General features: G+C 39.4%; 1 protein-coding gene across 3 annotated transcripts in view; it reads left to right on the forward strand.

The window, feature by feature from the left end:
- Positions 1-718: 718 nt before the first annotated feature.
- The window catches only part of LOC121925006 (U2 snRNP associated SURP domain containing), a 51,016-nt gene continuing 32,962 nt past the window's right edge, over positions 719-18,772 (forward strand). Inside the window, exons 1-10 of one of the 3 annotated variants that reach the window (XM_042456677.1) lie at positions 719-823; positions 5,095-5,142; positions 7,034-7,132; positions 7,517-7,631; positions 8,247-8,383; positions 9,195-9,262; positions 14,416-14,510; positions 14,590-14,625; positions 14,712-14,794; positions 16,233-16,398. In XM_042456677.1, coding sequence (XP_042312611.1) covers positions 779-823; positions 5,095-5,142; positions 7,034-7,132; positions 7,517-7,631; positions 8,247-8,383; positions 9,195-9,262; positions 14,416-14,510; positions 14,590-14,625; positions 14,712-14,794; positions 16,233-16,398 — 892 coding nt within the window. In that variant the 5' untranslated portion in view covers positions 719-778. The remainder of the gene's footprint in view (positions 824-5,094; positions 5,143-7,033; positions 7,133-7,516; positions 7,632-8,246; positions 8,384-9,194; positions 9,263-14,415; positions 14,511-14,589; positions 14,626-14,711; positions 14,795-16,232; positions 16,399-18,772) is intronic. The other 2 variants (XM_042456678.1, XM_042456679.1) reach the window with 2 other exon arrangements.

An 18,772-nucleotide genomic window follows, 5' to 3' on the forward strand; every position in this document is an offset into this window, starting at 1 on the left:
GCACACAACACGATAACTGATATGAATATATATATATATAGGAAGGAGGAATCAAGTCAAAGAGAATTTTGAAAACTGGATACTTGAAGACAGCTAACAAAGCATGAAGAAGGCGTAAAGCTGGAGTAGAAGTTGAATATTGTTAAGTGTATATATATATATATATACACACACACATACTATATATATATATATATATATATAAATTTTCACTTAAACAGATTTGTTATAATCATATCCCAACATACTTTACAACATTCAACTTCTACTCCAGCTTCATTCATATATATATATATATATATATATATATATAAAATTATATGTGTATATATATATATATATAATTGTGTGTGTGTGTGTGTATCATTCAGTAAATGAGGGGAAAACACAACAAGATCTGTATGTAGCCTGAAGGGATCAATTCTGTCAGGAGGCTGCCTCATCCTTTTCCTTCCCCCTCCTACTATTTTGTGCCAGGAAAGCAAATGGAGGCGGAGGAGTCACGCTGGCGGCGAGGTCAGAGAGAGCGTCAATCTCGCGCTCGGCTATCGATTTGCCATGCCTCATCAGTCTCCTTTTTTCCAGCTTGGATTCTTCTCTTCCAAATCGGCAACTCGGCGCTCGATTCCTCGCCGGAGGGCGTCAATCTCGCGCTCGGCTATCGATTGGCCGTGCCTCCCCAGTCTCCTTTTTTCCGGCTTGGATTCTTCTCTTCCGATCGGCCACTCGGCGCTCGATTCCTCGCCTCTCAGGCTTGATCGAGCGGCGGAGAGACAAGATGGCGGACAAGACGCCAGGCGGCTCGCAGAAGGCCAGCGCGAAGGTGAGGCCGCTTTGCCCCGGCCTCGAGGGGAACGGGAGGCCGGGGACCAAGGCCCCTTGGCGTTTGGCGAGGGAAGGTGGCCGCGAGGGGGTTTAGGCACTCGGGGCTTGCCGGGGAAGGAGGTGCGCAGGCGGCTAGGCCTGGACGCGAGGGCGCCGGTTGGCTTTGCGGCCTAGTCGCTCCTCCTCCTTCATTCAATAATGTATATTCGCCTCTCCGGAATTGGGAAGGCATTTCGTGGTCTCCTTCCGCTTTTGCCCCTCTTATAATCTGGGCTGCTTCCACACTGCAGAAATAATCCAGTTTTGAGAGCGCTTTAACTGCCCTGGCTCAATGCTGGGGGATTCTGGGAAATGTAGTTTTGTGAGACACGTAGCATTAGGCCTCTTGGGATGAAGAGAGAGAGAGAGAGAGAGAGAGAGAGAGCAAGATAATTGCAGCCCTAGCTTCATACCTCAGAGTTCTTTAGCCCTATCTCTGGGGGCTGGAAATGCCCATTGAGCTTCCCTTTTCTCAGCACAAGCAGATTAAAGGGCCTTCCTTCATCTGGGGCGTTTTCAGATCCACCAAGAATTTTAACCTGTTACGGAGCTTAAAAGTGCCCCATGTTCGCAGACATTGTGGGTACAGAACCAAGAGAATCCCACAATAGCATTTATGGCAGATGTGTGCCTTTAGTCCAAAACCCTGGCTCAGTGCTAAGGAACCCTGGGAATTGTAGTTCATTGTGGCACCAAGAGCTCTTTGACAGAGAAGGCTAAATGTGCCACAAAACTACTATTCCCAGAATTCCCTAGCACCAAGCCAGAGCAGTTAAAGCTGTCTCAAACTGGATTATTCCCGCAGTGTGTTTTGGACCTACATCAATGCCAATTTGTGGATTTACATTTTGTCTTTAATGTGTTACTCTATTGCTTTTCAGTTTTGTTTCTCTTTTAGTAATAATACTACTAATAAAAAACCCCCTTTATTTCTACCCCATCCCTTTGTCAAAGACAGTCAGGGCAGCTTACAGGTTAAAACTTTACACAAGATCCCCATTTCCCACCCTCCCCTAAAACAACAACTAAACAATTACACATTAACATAACTCAATTTTAAAAGTCCACTTAAAACAAGCAGCGTGTGATTAGGTGCCGAAGAAGTAGTCGTAATTCGGTGTGTGGCTGTGTTTTCTGTTCAGGAATGGCTTGCTGGAGGAGATCTGTCTTGACAGCCCTTTTGAAGCTGTCTAAGCTAGCAATGTTAACCCTATTGCTTATGATTTTCACCCACCACAACCATGCATATATATTCTGGTTGATAACATGGGTTTGAAGGCCTCAGAGGAAGGCAAAGGAAACCCCCTCTGAACAAATCTTGCCAAGAAAACGCCATGATAGGGTTTGCCTTAGGGTCGCCATAAACCAGAAATGGCTTGAAGGCACCACCAACAAACAACCTGTGAAGCAGGCTCCATCTGCACTGCAGAAGTAATCCAAGTCGATGCCTCTTTAACTGCTGTAGCTCGATACTAGGGAATCCTAGGAACCGTAGTTTGCTGTGGCCAGAGAAGGCTAAATGTTTCACAAAACTACAGTTCCCAGAATTCCACAGCCTTGAGGCGTGGCAGTTAAAGTGGTTGCCAAACCGGATTATCTCTGAGGTGTGAAGGCAGCCATGGACTCTTTCTGGCGTTTGTTACAAAAGGTTTCCAGGAATGAGAATTCCTCATACTCTTAAAGTCCTCTCCAAATCAGCCTAAATGTGGAGTTACTTCAGTCTCAGGGTGGCCGGATGTCCTCTCTGCAAAGGAGGACAAGGCACCGCAAAATGGAAGGCATTCAAGAAAGATGTAGGACATTTCAACATAGAGGCTGAAAATGCATATAGAAATATAAATTTGAGCTTCTTAGCTGTGCTCAAAATGGAGAACATTTTGGAATTCCTCCTGGACAGAAGGCTGACATGTAGGACATGTCCTGGAAAAGGAGGACGTCTGATCACCCTGCTCAGATTGTATTTTACTTTCTTTCCTTTGTCTTTATCTTGCAGAGCTCGATCCTTCCTCTGCGCTGGTTAGCATTTTGTCCTTCTCTGTAAGGTTCTCTTGAGCATAGCATTGATATGTCCTTGTTCTTTATTTTAGTGACTTGGCTGTGTCCTGCCTTTTTAAACAATGGTTTTTGCCATTTGCGATTGATCTGAAGCAACCATAAGGGACCTCAAAGAGGTCACCATCTGCTCTGCTCAGTTCTTGTAAACTCAGGGCCATGGCTTCCTTGACTGAATCAGTCTCCCTGTAGTGTGGTCTCTCTCTTTTCTTTCTGCCTGCCACTTTACCAGATCTCCTTTTCAGATCTTAGGCTGCATTCACACTGCAGAAATAACCCCCTTTGACGCTTCTTTAACTGCCATGGTTCCATCCTATGGAATCCTGGGAATTCTAGTTTGTTGGGGGCACCAGACCTCCCTGAGAGAGAAGGAAAAATGTCTCACTCAATTACAGTCCCCAGAATTCCATAGCATGGAGCCACGGCAATTAAAGTGGTGTCCGTGGCAGTTAACGCAGTGTCAGACTGCATTAATTCTGCAGTGTAGATGCAGCTCTCAAAATAGTTTTCCTATATTATAAAGCACATTCTGTTCTTCACAGCATGTGAATTAGTGACATAAATAGGAAGTTGGTGGGGTAGTTGTCTGAATTGGCAGCTAGATAAAAAAGTAGATTCTTGTAGAGAAAGCAATTTCATGGTTTTAGTTGAAAAGACTTGCACAGTGGTGAACAGAACAGTATTTCAAGGATTTGCATGGTTTCTGCTTTGTGTAGTTAAAAAGGATGCTAATAGTTCATACATAAAAGTTGCTAGTGAACACTGTAGCAAGAATTCAAAAGAGGATTTCCAATACTTGATTTACTGAATGATGTGTCATGTTCATGTCAAATGTGCAAAAATCCCTTGAGGAAAAGATTGAATTTCTGTTAATGCCAGATGAAGTTAAACTGAAGGTGGTGGTAAATTGAGGAGCTATCTGATAGTCATTGGTCCAAAACACACTGCAGAAATAATCCATTTAGAGACCTCTTTAACGGCCCTGGCTCATAGCTAGGGAATCCTGGGAATTGTAGTTTATTGTGGCACCAGAGCTGTCTGACAGAGGAGGTTAAATTCTCACAAAATTACAGTTCCCAGAATTCCCTAGCATTGAGCCAGGGCAGTTAAAGTGGTCTCATACTGCATTATTTCTGGAGTTTGTTTTGGACCATGGTGGACTATCACTTTTTGCCAAGTACATGATAACATACATATGATAAAGATATTTTAAATGTTGGGTGGGCAGCCTGCGACATGACACAACATATTTAAAAAGTCCTGTAATTCCTGATGATTAATCATGCTGCTGCTTCAGGCTGATGGGAGCTGGAGTCCCAACAACAGCCATTTGTTTGATTATAGCTCTTATCGTTTGAACAATGCAAATCAAAAATTTGCAAGGAGAGGAATGATTTTTCCCCGTTCTTCCGGCTTGACTTTGATCATTGGTGCTTGTAAAGTGGATGTTGGAAGTCCTAGAGACAGAATATGATTATATGCTGTCACATTCTGACATGTATTACTTGCTGTCATATTCTGTATCTTGCCAGATGAATTCATAGGTTGTCCTATCCTATCATGTTCCATAATCACTAAATACTTATAACGTGTGGTAGGACAAGAGAAAATGTGCCTTTCCTGGATGGCAGTACATTTGCATATGTTGAAAATAACACCAGTGCAAATGAGTATGAGTATTTAGGGTCTTTCAAAGTCTGCTGGTTTAAAGCAGAAGCTAACAGCAGCATTTGACTCCAACATATTTTTGTGTCTCTGCATTATAATAGTGATTGTTTTTAATTAACTACTAAATATTCCTGACTGCTGCAAAATTGTAGTTGTTGAAAGAGCTTTTGGCTTATTTAAGATGTGAATGCTGTATTGCCACATTTGGTGATGGTGGCTAAAATTATAAAGTCAGCTAGCAATTTTTTGTTTCTAATTTGTAGAAAAAAGATTGAGCCTTGATTTAAATTCTGCTCTCTTTATTGCCCAGTAGGATTTTTAAAAACTAATTTTAGAGTTTTAGTGGACAGCTGACTTGAATTCTCCAGATACGTCTGGAATCTAAAACATTTTCATTTTGAGACAACAGTGGATGCAGTCCAAATTAAATCTGCATTTTTGTGTATATAAAATGTTGAAAATCAATAAATATTTCCTGAATATAATACTTTTATTTTAAATTATTTTTAGGCCAGAGTGCCAGACACAACCCGTGCCACTTCATCTCCAGAGAGTCACGTAAGTCTTGAATGTATAAAAATCTAAGTAAAGGTAACTTCCTGTGATCATTTCACTCTGTGAAACTTAAGTCTGTGGACTTATGATAGTTATTTATGAGTTACTCTCTGCTGAGGAATTGAGTTATAAATCTATAGGTGTACATACAATTTACTTCAGTTCATGCCCTCTCCCAATGGCATTTCACCATTTCTGCATGTTCAGTGTCCTTGCTGTGTTTTGTGTGATGTATAGCCTCTTATGTAACAGAGCAAGTTTTGACTAAGCATTTCAATGGCCTGTTACAGACTGCCAAAATAAAGCTGCTTCAGGTCTCTTTGAAGGTATGCTATTTAAATGATGCATGGGTCCTAAGAGTCCGGAGGTCGCGCCAAAGCCACACTCCATTCATAAGCACTGGAGGGCAGCTTTGGTGCAGCTTCCGGATTCTTAGGATACATGCATCATTTAAACAGCATACCTCCAAAGAGACCCGAAGCAGCTTTATTTTGGCAGTCTGTAACAGGCCAATGTGTTGGTAAAACAGAGTTTAAAGCTGCTCATTGGTACAAGTCTTCTTTGGTCGTATTCCTCTGAAACACAGAAGACATTCTTAGCAGCTATATGAATATATTGTGCTATGCAAAGAGACATCTGTATAGCACTCTGCTCTGTGTCATGGCAGTAGGAGAAATGTGAACTCAAGAGTTCATTTATATGTGTGTATATGTGTCTTCAAGTTGTCTGTAGACTTATGATGACCCCATAAATTTTGTAGGGTTTTCTAGACTATGGACTACTCAGAGGTGGTTTCGCCAGTTCATTTTGAAAGATAGTCTACTGCACCTGGTATTTGTTGGCAGTCTTCCATCTAAGTATTAACCAGAACTGACTGCTTAGCTTCCAAGATTAGATGAGATCTGTTGCCTTCATTTATAGTGGTTTACAGGATAGAAGTAAAAACGCAAGATACAGAACAATAAAGCAAAATGTCTACAAAATACATCATACTAAAACAAATCTAAATTCCACAGCAGAGGAAAAGTTTCCCCACACTAAGTTGAACATCATTAACTTGAGCAGATGAGCCACCACTAATAGCATACATCTCTGTCTGGCCTGGATTTAGTCTGTTCGTTAGAATTTAGATGTCTTTTAAAGCAGTCACAAATTTCATTGACTTAGAGATTTAATCAGTAAACAAAGTCCCCTTTTGGCCTATTAAATTATTATAATATTACAAGTTGCAAGTTGAATCAATTTTGAGATAGGTGTGTACGAGAGCAATAGTTGTATATTTTTCATGTCTCACTTATCTCAAATTTGATATATTGCTGTCCTTCCTTCTTTCATTTAAGAGATCTAGTTGCCTTTCAGTAGTTTTCCTGATTAAATGGCATATCTGAATGGTCATTTGGGAACTTCAGATTTCTCTTATCTAAAAGTGATCCCATAGAGTGTTGCATTGACTTATGTAGTATGTAACACTAGCGCATACATCACGGATAAATAACAGTGTGGCCCATGAAAACTCAGATGGATTCTGTGTCTCTACCTTGAAACTTTGGAGAGAAGTACCATGAAAAATGACCAAAAGAATTTAGGAACTCACCTTTTTTGGCCTATACAGATCCTCTTTCAAAAGAAGTAGTGACCAGACACTTTCTGTTATGAAAAATGGCTTGTAAAGGTCAGTGAAAGTGAGCCAGATTCCAAAACGCCCATAACTGTAGTGAAGATTGCAGCCAAACATGAGGGGGAAAAATCATTCTCCCTCTCTTGGCTACCTTTGTCAGCAGACGTCTGCTTATTTTTCACTTAAAAGATTATATCATTAAAGTTTTCTGTGATCATTATTTGGTTACTTTCATATCACATTCTTATTACCTGTTAACATTTTTTTCTCCTGTAGCCACTTTTAGAAAGCAAACTTAAAGCATTCAGTATTGGCAAGATGAGCGCTGCCAAGAGGACTTTAAGCAAGAAGGAGCAGGAGGAATTGAAAAAGAAGGTACGTAATGATATAGGAAACCAATTTAATCAGACAGACATACTCTCTTTATTGCGGCTTATACTAGATTGTTGACAGTAAAACAGCCTTGTAAATAAGACCACAAAATTCTGAAGAGAAGTTCCTGTTTGTGTGGAGTCTGAATGGATGCTGAAAATCACCTTTCTCATTACATTAAGGACCCAAGTAAATGTTACTAATTTAAATCTATAAAGCAAAACATTTTTAGATATAGATTGTTTTTGATGTGGTAAAATTTCAGACAGCTCTCCCACTGCTCTGTTTTACCATATCAAAGGAAGGCAAGAATATAACAAAATGCATATAATCAATGTGAAAATGGATAACTTACACTAGTAATTTGTTTAATATTTTGGTGACCAGGAGGATGAAAAGGCAGCTGCGGAAATTTATGAAGAATTTCTGGCTGCGTTTGAAGGAAGTGATGGCAATAAAGTGAAGACCTTTGTCAGAGGAGGAATTGTTAATGCATCCAAAGGTAAGACTGGCTACTACATTTTGTAGAAGTAGTACTTTTTTTCTTTGAATTAATTGTAATAGTATAATTTTTTAATCTGTTGCTTTTTCACTGGTGTGCTAGTTAAATTGTTAGGAAACTGATCTTATCCTGCATTGTATGTATTCATGAATATAATTTATTTTTATGTATCATGTATATTGAATATGATGCTCTCTCCTGCTGTATATGCCAACTTGGATTTCATTTGTTAATTTGGGTTTCATTTGGCTAGCATAATGAAAGGAAGACAAAACACATTGTAGCTTGTTGGCATACCTGCAGTTGTGATTCTTCCCTCTTAGAGCCTGGCAGCCTCCCTTTGTAGTGGAGCATGTTTTCAGAAGCAGTTTGTGATATAGTAAGGATTTAATGGTTCCATACATTTAAAACAGGGCTGGCCTATCAGATATTTCTGACATATGCTTTCACTGACCTTGGCCAGTATACCCGCAGTAAGAGATTGCAGGAGTTTCAGTATGGTAATTAAGGCAGGGTGCTGAGTAAAAAAAATGTTGGTGTATTTAAAGGAGCTCTTTGATTTCTTGCTAGTGTGTTTAGTTAGACATATTCAGTAATCACTGGCCTGTCTTTCAGAAGAACATGAAACGGATGAAAAACGAGGAAAAATCTACAAACCTTCATCACGATTTGCAGATCAAAAAAGTCAACCGAAAGAGTCATCTTCTAATGAGAGACCTCCATCCCTTCTAGTAATAGAAACCAAAAAACCAGTAAGTTTAGGTTTTTCGAAAAAGTTTTCTGTTGACCTGTTTCTAAAATATATTGGTATATCCAGGTATTTATATATTGCTTTTCAGTGGAACCCCCAAATAGCATTAATGTAAAATTGTATGGCCCAAAATCATTACTTGCTCTTCCATGTGAAATGGCCCAATCTTAATATTTCTCTTTCTTTACACCTATTTTGGTGGTCTTTAATTTAAAATAATATTTCTAGAAAGATGTTTTCAGTCTATATATTAGTATTGGTTGTAAATTATAATTTTTATTAGGGAACTGTCTGCTTTTCACACTTTCATCTAAATTAGGGGTGGGGAACATGTGGCCCTTGTGTTGTTGTTATTGTTCCATATTCTCCAGCAGCCTTGTCAACATATTCAGTGGAGATAGATGGTTGGAATTGCACTCCAACATTTGGAGGGCCATGCATTCTCTATCCCTGGTCTAAAAGTAAGGGAAGTCACCTTCTTACAGCCAATAGATGAAGCTAAGTTCAGGAATTATCCAGGGATTACTTTTCTCCTTTTTGGAAAGAAAAGCAGGGTACAGTAAATTGAATGAATGAAGTTGAGGCACAAGTAACTGACAGAAGTGCTGTCTTTTTCACCACCTGAAATAACTCAGTGCATGCTAATTTCTGTGACATGGCGTTTCTCACATAGCAGTTTATGGGATTAAGTTGTTATATTGTAATATGTTTGCATTTTCATGCTGCTTTTATTTTCCATAATGATATTAAATAATGATACTAGTAAATTATGATACTATTTTCTATAATGATATTATTCAATCTGTTTTTAGCCTTTGAAGAAGGGGGAAAAAGAAAAGAAGAAGAGCAATTTGGAGCTTTTTAAAGAAGAATTAAAACAGTAAGTAAGTTACTCCATGTAGATGGAATAGGATGTATTGAAATAAATGAGATAATTTCGGAAAATAAAGATGGTGAGAATCCAGTTTTCAGTATCTATGGATAATTTGTCCTACATTAATGATTTAAATGAAATGAAAATGTTGATACCTTTGGATCCTATTGATAATGTTCCTTGAATCTGGGAATGAGTCTAATGGGTCTGTATGCTATTTATTAATTTTTATACAATGGTTTTGAGAAGTTGCACACTGTTGGAAATGCACAATAATGAAATTTTAGTTTACTTTAATATATTTTTTCCTCTTTGTTTAAAATTAACACTGTAACTGCAGTGCAAGCACCGTAATAGGAAAGCCACCAGTGACTTACATAGAAATATTGAAGCAGATTTCAAAAGTGGTTTATGGACAAAAAAGAGGTTACATTTTGAACCCAAAGGCTAATATATGCAAAAAGCAGAAAATACTACCTTATTATTATTATTATTATTATTATTATTATTATTATTATTAACCTTTATTTATGAAGCGCTGTAAATTTACACAGCGCTGTACATGCAATCTTTTTAGTTAGACGGTTCCCTGCCCTCAGGCTTACAATCTAAAAAGACATGACACAGAAGGAGAAGGGAGTGGTGACGGGAAAGGGTAAGAGGTCCAGCAGTTCCTCTCAACCTCCGAGGCCTGGACCAAGGCAGATGGACTGGAGGGAGGGCTTGGCTTCAAAATGGAAGGTTAATCATTATCCAGGGAAAATACATACTCACAAGTAGGATAATACATATACAGAACATAGCAATACAGGAAATGGATCGATAAACAGCCAACCACAGAAGATCAGATAGTAAGCGACAATTATGCGATGCCTGGGAAGGCTTCTCTGAATAGGATGGTTTTCAACTCCGTTTTGAAGCTGGTTAAAGAAGTGATGGCTCTTGCTTGTGGAGGAAGAAGGTTCCAGGAGTGAGGGGCAGCAAGTGAAAAGGGGCGAATCCGGGATGGGGCAGAGGAAATCCTGGGCTGGGACAGGAACCCTTGACTACCAGAACGGAGGGCCCTGGTGGGAAGGTGAGGAGAAAGAAGGTCTGATAAGTAAGGAGGGGCCAGTCCATGGAGGGCTTTGAATGTCGACAGCAGGAGCTTATACTGAATGCGGAAAGGGAGAGGGAGCCAGTGAAGGGATGCCAACACAGGAGAGATGTGGTCAGAGCAGTGGGTGGAAGTGATAATGCGTGCAGCTGAATGCTGGACAGAGATTTTTAACTGTTCAGGTGACTGTTACTGAATTTTACTCAGACTTGTTAGTTGAACTTGGTTCTTTCTGAAATCAGTGAAACTTCAGTCACTTCTAATTTGCCCTATTAATTTCAACAGGTTTTTTGTGGGTTTTTCGGGCTATGTGGCCATGCTCTAGAAGAGTATATTCCTGATGTTTCGCCAGCATCTGTGACTGGCATCGTCAGCAGACATTGGCATAGAAGAGAGCTGAAGATGCCAGCCAAAGATGCTGGCAAAACATCAGGAATAAACTCTTCTACAACATGGCCATATAGCCTGAAAAACCCACAAAAAACTATGGATGCCGACCATGAAAGCCTTCGACTTCACAATTTCAACAGGGTCTACATTCCACTAAATTACTTTGGATTTAATCTACTGCATTTTTGGAGGGGATTTTATATATATATATAGTAATTGATTTAATATATTCAGTGCAGCATAACAGTTACTAATAAAAACATGAATTCAAAATAATATAGTAAGTAGCTAAAGCCAAAAACAGGTATTGACTCAGTATCTGAAGTTACAAAGACTAATACATTGTAGGAAGATATTTTGTACAATGTAAATTAGACACAGCAGTGGTACCCCGGGATACGAATTGATCGCGTTACGAAATTTCCGGGATACGAAAAAGTTACATTGGAAAAAACTGTTCCGGGATACGATGTTTTTTTCGGGTTACGAATTTTTTTTCGGCGCGAAATTCAAACCGCAAAGCACGGCTAGCGGCTTTCCAGCGCTAAAAAAAGCCTTTTCGGGTTGCGAAATTACTCGGGTTACGAACGGAGCCGCGGAACGAATTAATTTCGTAACCTGAGGGACTACTGTATTCAGAAATGAAATGACAGTCACTAATAACATATGTATCAGAATTGGTGTTAGTCTGCATGTGGTAGCTGAGAAAAAAGGTTCTATCTCCTGATCAGGTTTCTAGACCTAGACTAGGGCTAAGAAGCCTGTGGCCCTTTAGATGATGTTGGATTCAAATTTCCATCAGCAGCAACAAATACAGTGGACCCTTGTTATACACTGGGGTTTGGTTCCAAGATCCCCCGTGTATAACAAAATCTGTGGATGCTCAAGTCCCATTAAATATAATGACATAGCAAAATGATGTCCCTTATAAAAATGGAAAATCAAGGTTTGATATTTGAAATTTATACTTTTTTGAACATTTTCAAACCTTGTATCCTTGAATCCGTGTATAAAAAAATCTGTGTATAAGGAGGGCCGACTGTAGTAGAGAATGTTGACTGATTGCATTCCAGCAGTTTCTTGAGAAGTAGAGGCTTAGAGCCAAAACAAATCGCTTTATGGCATAATTTATGGAGTAAGCAACTTCCACACTATTTAGATTGGGAATTAGGGCTTTTGCTGCACAGAAGAAGGAAAAAGCAACAGAGGATGAATCTAACACTTCTGACTCTCTGCAACCCATTATATTGTTATAGTCTTCAGAAGAAGGTGGTTGTAACACTCTGGATGAAGTTACCTTTGGAAGTATAGATGGTAGATTAGTTTTTGACACTCTTGTACTCTCCTCATGTTTGCATATGTGGCTGGTATTGATATTTTACCATCTTCTGAGTCCTGACGACTTTTCAAGCTTCATCACTTTCTCTGTGTAATGCAGTTTACATATTAGCAGAGGATGGGAGGTACAGGGATAATAACCTTAGTTGTGGAGTGTGGCATTTGAAAATAGACTTTGGATATTAAGACTGCGGTGATAGTACTGAATATATGTGATAGTACTATTAGGAAGTTCATCCCATTAAATTCAGTAGGACTTAAAATACTAAGTCCTACTGAATTTAATGGGATTTGCTCGTGTTAGGGGCTCAAGACCCCCCTGAATGTGGAAAAACTGCAAGTAAAAATGCTATTCTTTTTACCTAAGAGAGCACCTCTCTAGGAATCTCCAGGTTCTCCAGTACAACTCTGTGGTCAACATCTGCCAGAAGTTGATCATAGAAGCATGCTGAAGAACCTACAAATGCCTAGAGAAGTGTTTTCTCTAGGAACTTATAGGTTGTTCGGTAAAGCTCTGCGATCAACCTCTGGCATAGTTTGCTGAAGGACCCAGAGATTCCTACAGAGAACCTATGAATCAAAACCACAAATAATTGAATCTGCAAAAATGAAAGCTGCAAATGTGGAGGGTCAACTGTACTGTAAAAATACAATCAACATATTTAGCATTGTACTGTAAGACATGCTGACAGTAACTATTGTGTAGCCTGGATCCTCAGGTAGCATAATTTAAGGAAGTTTATAGAAGAGAAGTTCCCTTTTCCATCTCCCTGACTAATTTATTAATTATTAATTTATAAGTAGTGAGGTTCCCCCCCTGTAGTAAACCTGTTTAATCTCCAACTACACAACCAAGAGTTTTTTATCTGGAAGCTTAACAAACAATAGATGTCTTGTCATTTACTTGCACCTTAGACCTGTTGGTTCCCTTCTGATGTTGCTGACCTCCAGGGTCCAGCCTAGTACTACGCCTATGATGCTTGTTGTTTTCAGACTGTCTTCTTTATGTTGTCACCCTCTTGTTTTCTAGCAATCAGTAATGACCTATTCTTGCGTGCCCAGGGCTTCTCCAGATTGAGCATGCTTTTACTTGATTGCCCAGAATTAGGCACCATTTGAGAATAGGTTTTATCCAGAGAAATGTGGGTGCAATTTACATATAGGTCCAGTAAAATTTGGAACATTTTCATTCAGCAGAGCACATTGATCCAAGCCTAATGTGTTTGTAATACCAGGTTTCCACCATCTCCTATGTAGTGGTGTGGAGCCTAGGATTGGCTCCACACCACTTGCTTCCACTTAAAGAGATACTTTGTGGTGGAGTATAGCCATTGCTCATTGCTATTACTAAGAGCGTCAGAACTAAATACCTTGTGAACTGGGAAACACCTGTGGGAAGACAGAATGGTTCTCAGAAGAACAAATCCATCATTTATTTGAATTGATCTTTGGGATAAATGACAGATCTGTTCTAAGAATTTTGTTCTCTCTGTCTTTTTGTCTTGAATCTGGCATCTTTCCATATCTGGTACAAGCTAAAAGAATGACGTGTAAGCCACACTTCTGCACATATTAGCACATTTCATCAATGCAGCTGTTACTTTAACCATGCTATTCACAGATGTCTCTATAGTTGAGATATGGTAAGCAGCCACATGGTCCTTGACAAACCCTTTTAGGACAAATACTAATACTTAATACCTCATCTGACGTAGGAATCAAATGTGTAGTGCTACAACATCTTCTTTTCTAAAACATCAATTGAACTTTGAATTCTACACAGTTTTTGTACATCTCATAGATCCTACGCACGTCTTGCAGGAAAACTAAACATTGCTATTTATTATATGTGCTTTCTTGTTTGGCATGAGAAGGCATCAAATAATGTTGCCTTCAAAACAGGTGGCCATTCCGATTTACATGGCTGCTAGACAGTCATTGTCATTGTACCACATCTTTCTGGTCACTGCTCAAGACTTGTTAAACACATGTTTTCCTCCTACAATATGGGTCACCTTTGAAGAGGTCACTTGAGAGAGGAGAGGAAGGAGGGAGAGGAAATAGTAAAAGAAACTAGGTCACATAATTCATGCATTCTTAGATATCACAGTGTTAATGTTTGAAGTGGTTCCCACTCTGGAGCTAATTGCTAACTTGGCAGGATGAAAATTGGAGGATTATTCTGTACTACACATAGTTTTAAGATTGTTTTTTTCATCATAAAACATTTTTATATAATGCTAGTATGTATGTTGTTGGCTTTTTAAACAAAAATTTTAAACTGTGGCTATTAGGATTGCAATCAGTTACCACTTTTATAAAATGTTTTCTATAGAATTCAAGAAGAACGTGATGAAAGGCATAAAACGAAAGGTAGATTAAGTCGTTTTGAGCCTCCTCAATCAGATTCAGATGGCCAGCGCCGTTCCAGTAAGTTGTCCTTATTTTTTATGATAATTTTCATTCTACAAAATGTTGGGACTAAATAGGCATACTGTTTCTTCCTTAGTGGATGCGCCTTCAAGAAGAAACAGATCTTCGGGTGGTAATATAGTTTCATAACTATTTAATTATTTTTGGTCAATTTTAAAATATATGGTTTGGATTACATCTTGTTTTCTCTATTTTTAGTACTGGATGACTATGCTCCGGGTTCTCATGATGTAGGAGATCCGAGTACAACAAATTTGTATCTTGGAAACATTAATCCCCAGGTGATAATTATAGCAATTCAGGAGCTTTTAGACTGTTTTTCCTTTACTAACTTAACATTGTTCATACTGTCTTTAGTATACAAATATATTGTACATATTTAGCACAATATTTAAGCATATAATCATTCTGAATTAATAGTCATGAAAAGTTGCTATTCTCAATTTACAACTAGGGGACTGAGAGTGACTAGCATGAATCTGCTTGAAAGGTGATTTGAATTCTGGACTCATAGCTCCTGCTTAGTTTGCTGGGCTATGCAAATATTATTTATTGCCACTTATTTGTTAATTTTCATAGATAATCCCTGTAAAGAAGCTTCCCAAATGTTAGGTATCTATTTTGCCAATATTCTTCCATATAGATCCAGTGAAAAGAGTAGTACAGATGGTGAACAAATTGGATCTGAATATGATTACCTTCCTCCACCACCCTCTCTCCCTTAGTTCCCCCATGTTTTACTAGGTAAACGGTATCCTTATGTCCTGCATGGAAAAGGGAAAAGATAATCTTACCTACTTTCCTTCATGCCTTGTATTTATTTTAAATACAATGTTTTGTGGCCTACCTTACAACTATAAATTCATTCTCTTAGTCACCTGATCTTTCATCCTGCTATGTCTTTGGATGATTGGTCAGCAGTACTTCCCTTCATAGCCCTGGCTGTTGGAGCAACATATACATAGCAAATTTTGCAGTAGAACTTGTCAGTACATTGGATTAAATTGCAGAATAGGTTTTCACACAAATTTGAAGACAAACAAGGCAATGCATTTCTTGCAAGTTGGTAGTTACAATAGGCTTGTATGACTTAGAGCTAATTCTAATACATGGTACTGTGCTATAAGAACCACCATCCAAGATATTTCTTGCTCATGCGTGGTCTCCTTATCATGTAAAGCTACAGTGTATCCAAATGTGGGTTATCAAAATGGTAAAAGGTCTGGAAACCAAAGCTAAACAGTTGAGGAGTTGTGTACATTTAATTTGGAGAAGGGACAGTTGAGTGGTGATATGATAGCTCTCTTTAAAGAACTAAAGCACCTTCATGTAGAAAATTTAGCAAGCTTGTTTTCTGCTGCTTCAGAGAATAGGGCCCAAATCATGGTATTCAAGTGATAACAGTGGAGATTTCACCTTAATGTTAGGAAGAAATACTTGATGGTAAGAGGTGTTTAGCAGTGGAATACTTTTGTAAAATGGTGGTCTCTCCATTGTCACAGGTTTTTAAACAAAAACTAGATGGCCACATCTTCAGGTTGCTTTAGTGGTGGATCCTTGCACTGCCTGGGGATGGTCTGGATGGCTATTGAGGTCCTGTCTAGCTATGTGGTTCTATGATAAATAAGCCTCTGTTGCTTCTCTTTTGTCAGTAGGCTAAAGGAAAAAGTTGGGCAATGCTGAGAAATACCTCATTCTGATTTGTTCTGTTTCCTATAGATGAATGAAGAGATGTTATGTCAGGAATTTGGACGCTTTGGACCTCTGGCAAGTGTCAAGATTATGTGGCCAAGAACAGATGAAGAAAGAGCAAGGGAGAGGAATTGTGGATTTGTTGCCTTCATGAACAGGAGAGATGCTGAACGTGCATTAAAGAACTTAAATGGTAATAGGTGATTTAAATTTCTTGGGAAGATCATTGGAAGAAGCAATATATTTGTCAGTGGAAAAGATTTTGGGGCGGGGGAAATCTCCTGTCAGGTGTTCTTGGATTATTTTTCCACTGTGAGGCTGACATGAGAGAACCTTGATTAGGTAATCTCAAGCATGGCTGCACAAAATAAAGATCTGTTTGTTAACCTCTTTTCCCCTCGTGCATACAAACTAATTAAAGAACACTAGAAGTTCATATTGTAATGTATTTCAAGGTGATCAAAGGAAGGACGTCAGAGAACAACAATTACAGTTATCTGCAGAGCCTAGACACTTCACAAACATACAGCCTAAATCCTCTGGATAGTCCCAACTGGAATAGTCCCATCAAAACTAGAGTACTTAGCTAGGTCTTTATTTGACCACTCAACAATTGAGTCAGTGGCCTACAGTACTTTAGTTGGACTAAACAACAGGATTTAGGCCATTGGGGGTGTGTATGTCTTTGTTTGTTTGTTTTAAACCACACCTTGCAGTTGAAAAAGCTGATTTTTCTGTCAAGGAGTGGATATGTAGCTGTTAATGTTGTAGTAGTGGAAATGGTAATGTGACAACAGATGGAATTATGTGGCCAATGGGGAGGAAAGCTAAAAAAAAATGAATTTCAACACAGAGAAATGTAAGGTACTGCACTTACGGTATGAAATGAAATGCATAGATATAGGATGGGGGACACCTGGCTTAATGAGACTATGTGTGAAAGGGATATAGGAGTCCTAGTAGACCACAAGTTGAACATGAGTCAACAGTGTGATGCAGCAGCTAAAAAAGCCAATGAGATTTTAGTGGCATCAATAGATATATAATGTCTAACTCAAGGGAAGTAATTGTGCCACTTTATTCTGCTTTGGTAAGGTCCCACCTAGAATACTGTGTCCAGTTATGGGCACCACGATTCAAAAAGGATGTTGAGAAGCTGGAGCGTGTTTAGAGGAGGGTGACTACAATGGTAAAGGGTTTGGAAACCATGCCCTATGAGGAATGACTTAGGGAGCTGGGGATGTTTAGCCTGGAGAAGAGAAAGTTAAGAGGTGATATGTTAGCCCTGTTTAAATATTTGAAGGGATGGCATATTGAGGATGGAGCAAGCTTGCTTTCTGCTGTTCCATAGAATAGCTCCCGGAACAATGGATGCAAGCTACAGGAAAAGAGATTCTCCCTCAACATTAGGAGGAACTTCCTGACAGTAAGAGCTGTTTGACAGTGGAACACACTCCCTCAGAGAGTGGTGGAGCTTCCTTCTTTGGAGTTCTTTAAACAGAGGCTGGATTGCCATCTGTCGGGTATGCTTTGATTGAGAGAACTTCAACAGGGAGAAATGTAAGGTACTGCACTTACGGTGGAAAAATAAAATGCACAGATATAGGATGGGGGACACCTGGCTGAACAAGACTACATGTGAAAGGGATCTGGGAGTCCAAGTAGACTACAAGTTGAACATGATCAACAAGGCCAATGCAATTTTAGGCTGCATCAATAGAAGTATAGTGTCTAGATCAAGAGAAGTAATAGTGCCACTCTATTCTGCTCTGGTCAGGCCCCACATGGAATATTGCATCCATTTCTGGGCACCACAATTTAAAAAGGATGTTGAAAAACTGGAACGTGTCCAAAGGAGGGCAACTAAAATGGTGACTGGAAACCATGTCCTATGAGGAACAACTTAAGGAGTTGGGGATGTTTAGCCTGGAGAAGAGAAGGTTAAGAGGTGATATGATAGCCCTGTTTAAATACTTGAAGTGATGTCATACTGAGGAGGGAGCTGACTTGTTTCTGCTGCTCCAGAGACTAGGACCCGGAGCAATGGATGCAAGCTACATGAAAAGAGATTCCACCTCAATTTTAGGAAGAACTTCCTGACAGTAAGGGCTGTTCGACAGTGGACACACTCCCTTGGAATGTAGTGGAGTCTCCCTCCTTGGAGGTCTTTAAACAGAGGCTGGATGGCCATCTGTCAGGAATGCTTTGACTGAGAGTTCCTACATGGCAGGGGGTTGGACTGGATGGCCCTTGTGGTCTCTTTCAACTCTATGATTCTATGATTACATTAGAGTTCCTACATGGCAAGGGTTTGGATTGTGTGGCCCTTGTTCTCTCTTCCAACTCTATGATTCTATGAATGCTGAGAGCTGCAGTTCAACAACATTTGGAGGGCCATTGTTTCCCACCCAAGGTCTATAAATAGGTTATGACATGCACAAGTGGGACTGGGGAGGTACTGGTAAGCCCCCTGTGGTTGTCTGTATCTACCTATTGTCATTTTTAGAGATTATTTGCTTTAAAACAATTGAAATGTGCTCTCTTTTCATTTGGCAATAACAGAGCTT

Source organism: Sceloporus undulatus, chromosome 3, assembly GCF_019175285.1.
Source record: "Sceloporus undulatus isolate JIND9_A2432 ecotype Alabama chromosome 3, SceUnd_v1.1, whole genome shotgun sequence".
Lineage (NCBI taxonomy): Eukaryota > Metazoa > Chordata > Lepidosauria > Squamata > Phrynosomatidae > Sceloporus > Sceloporus undulatus.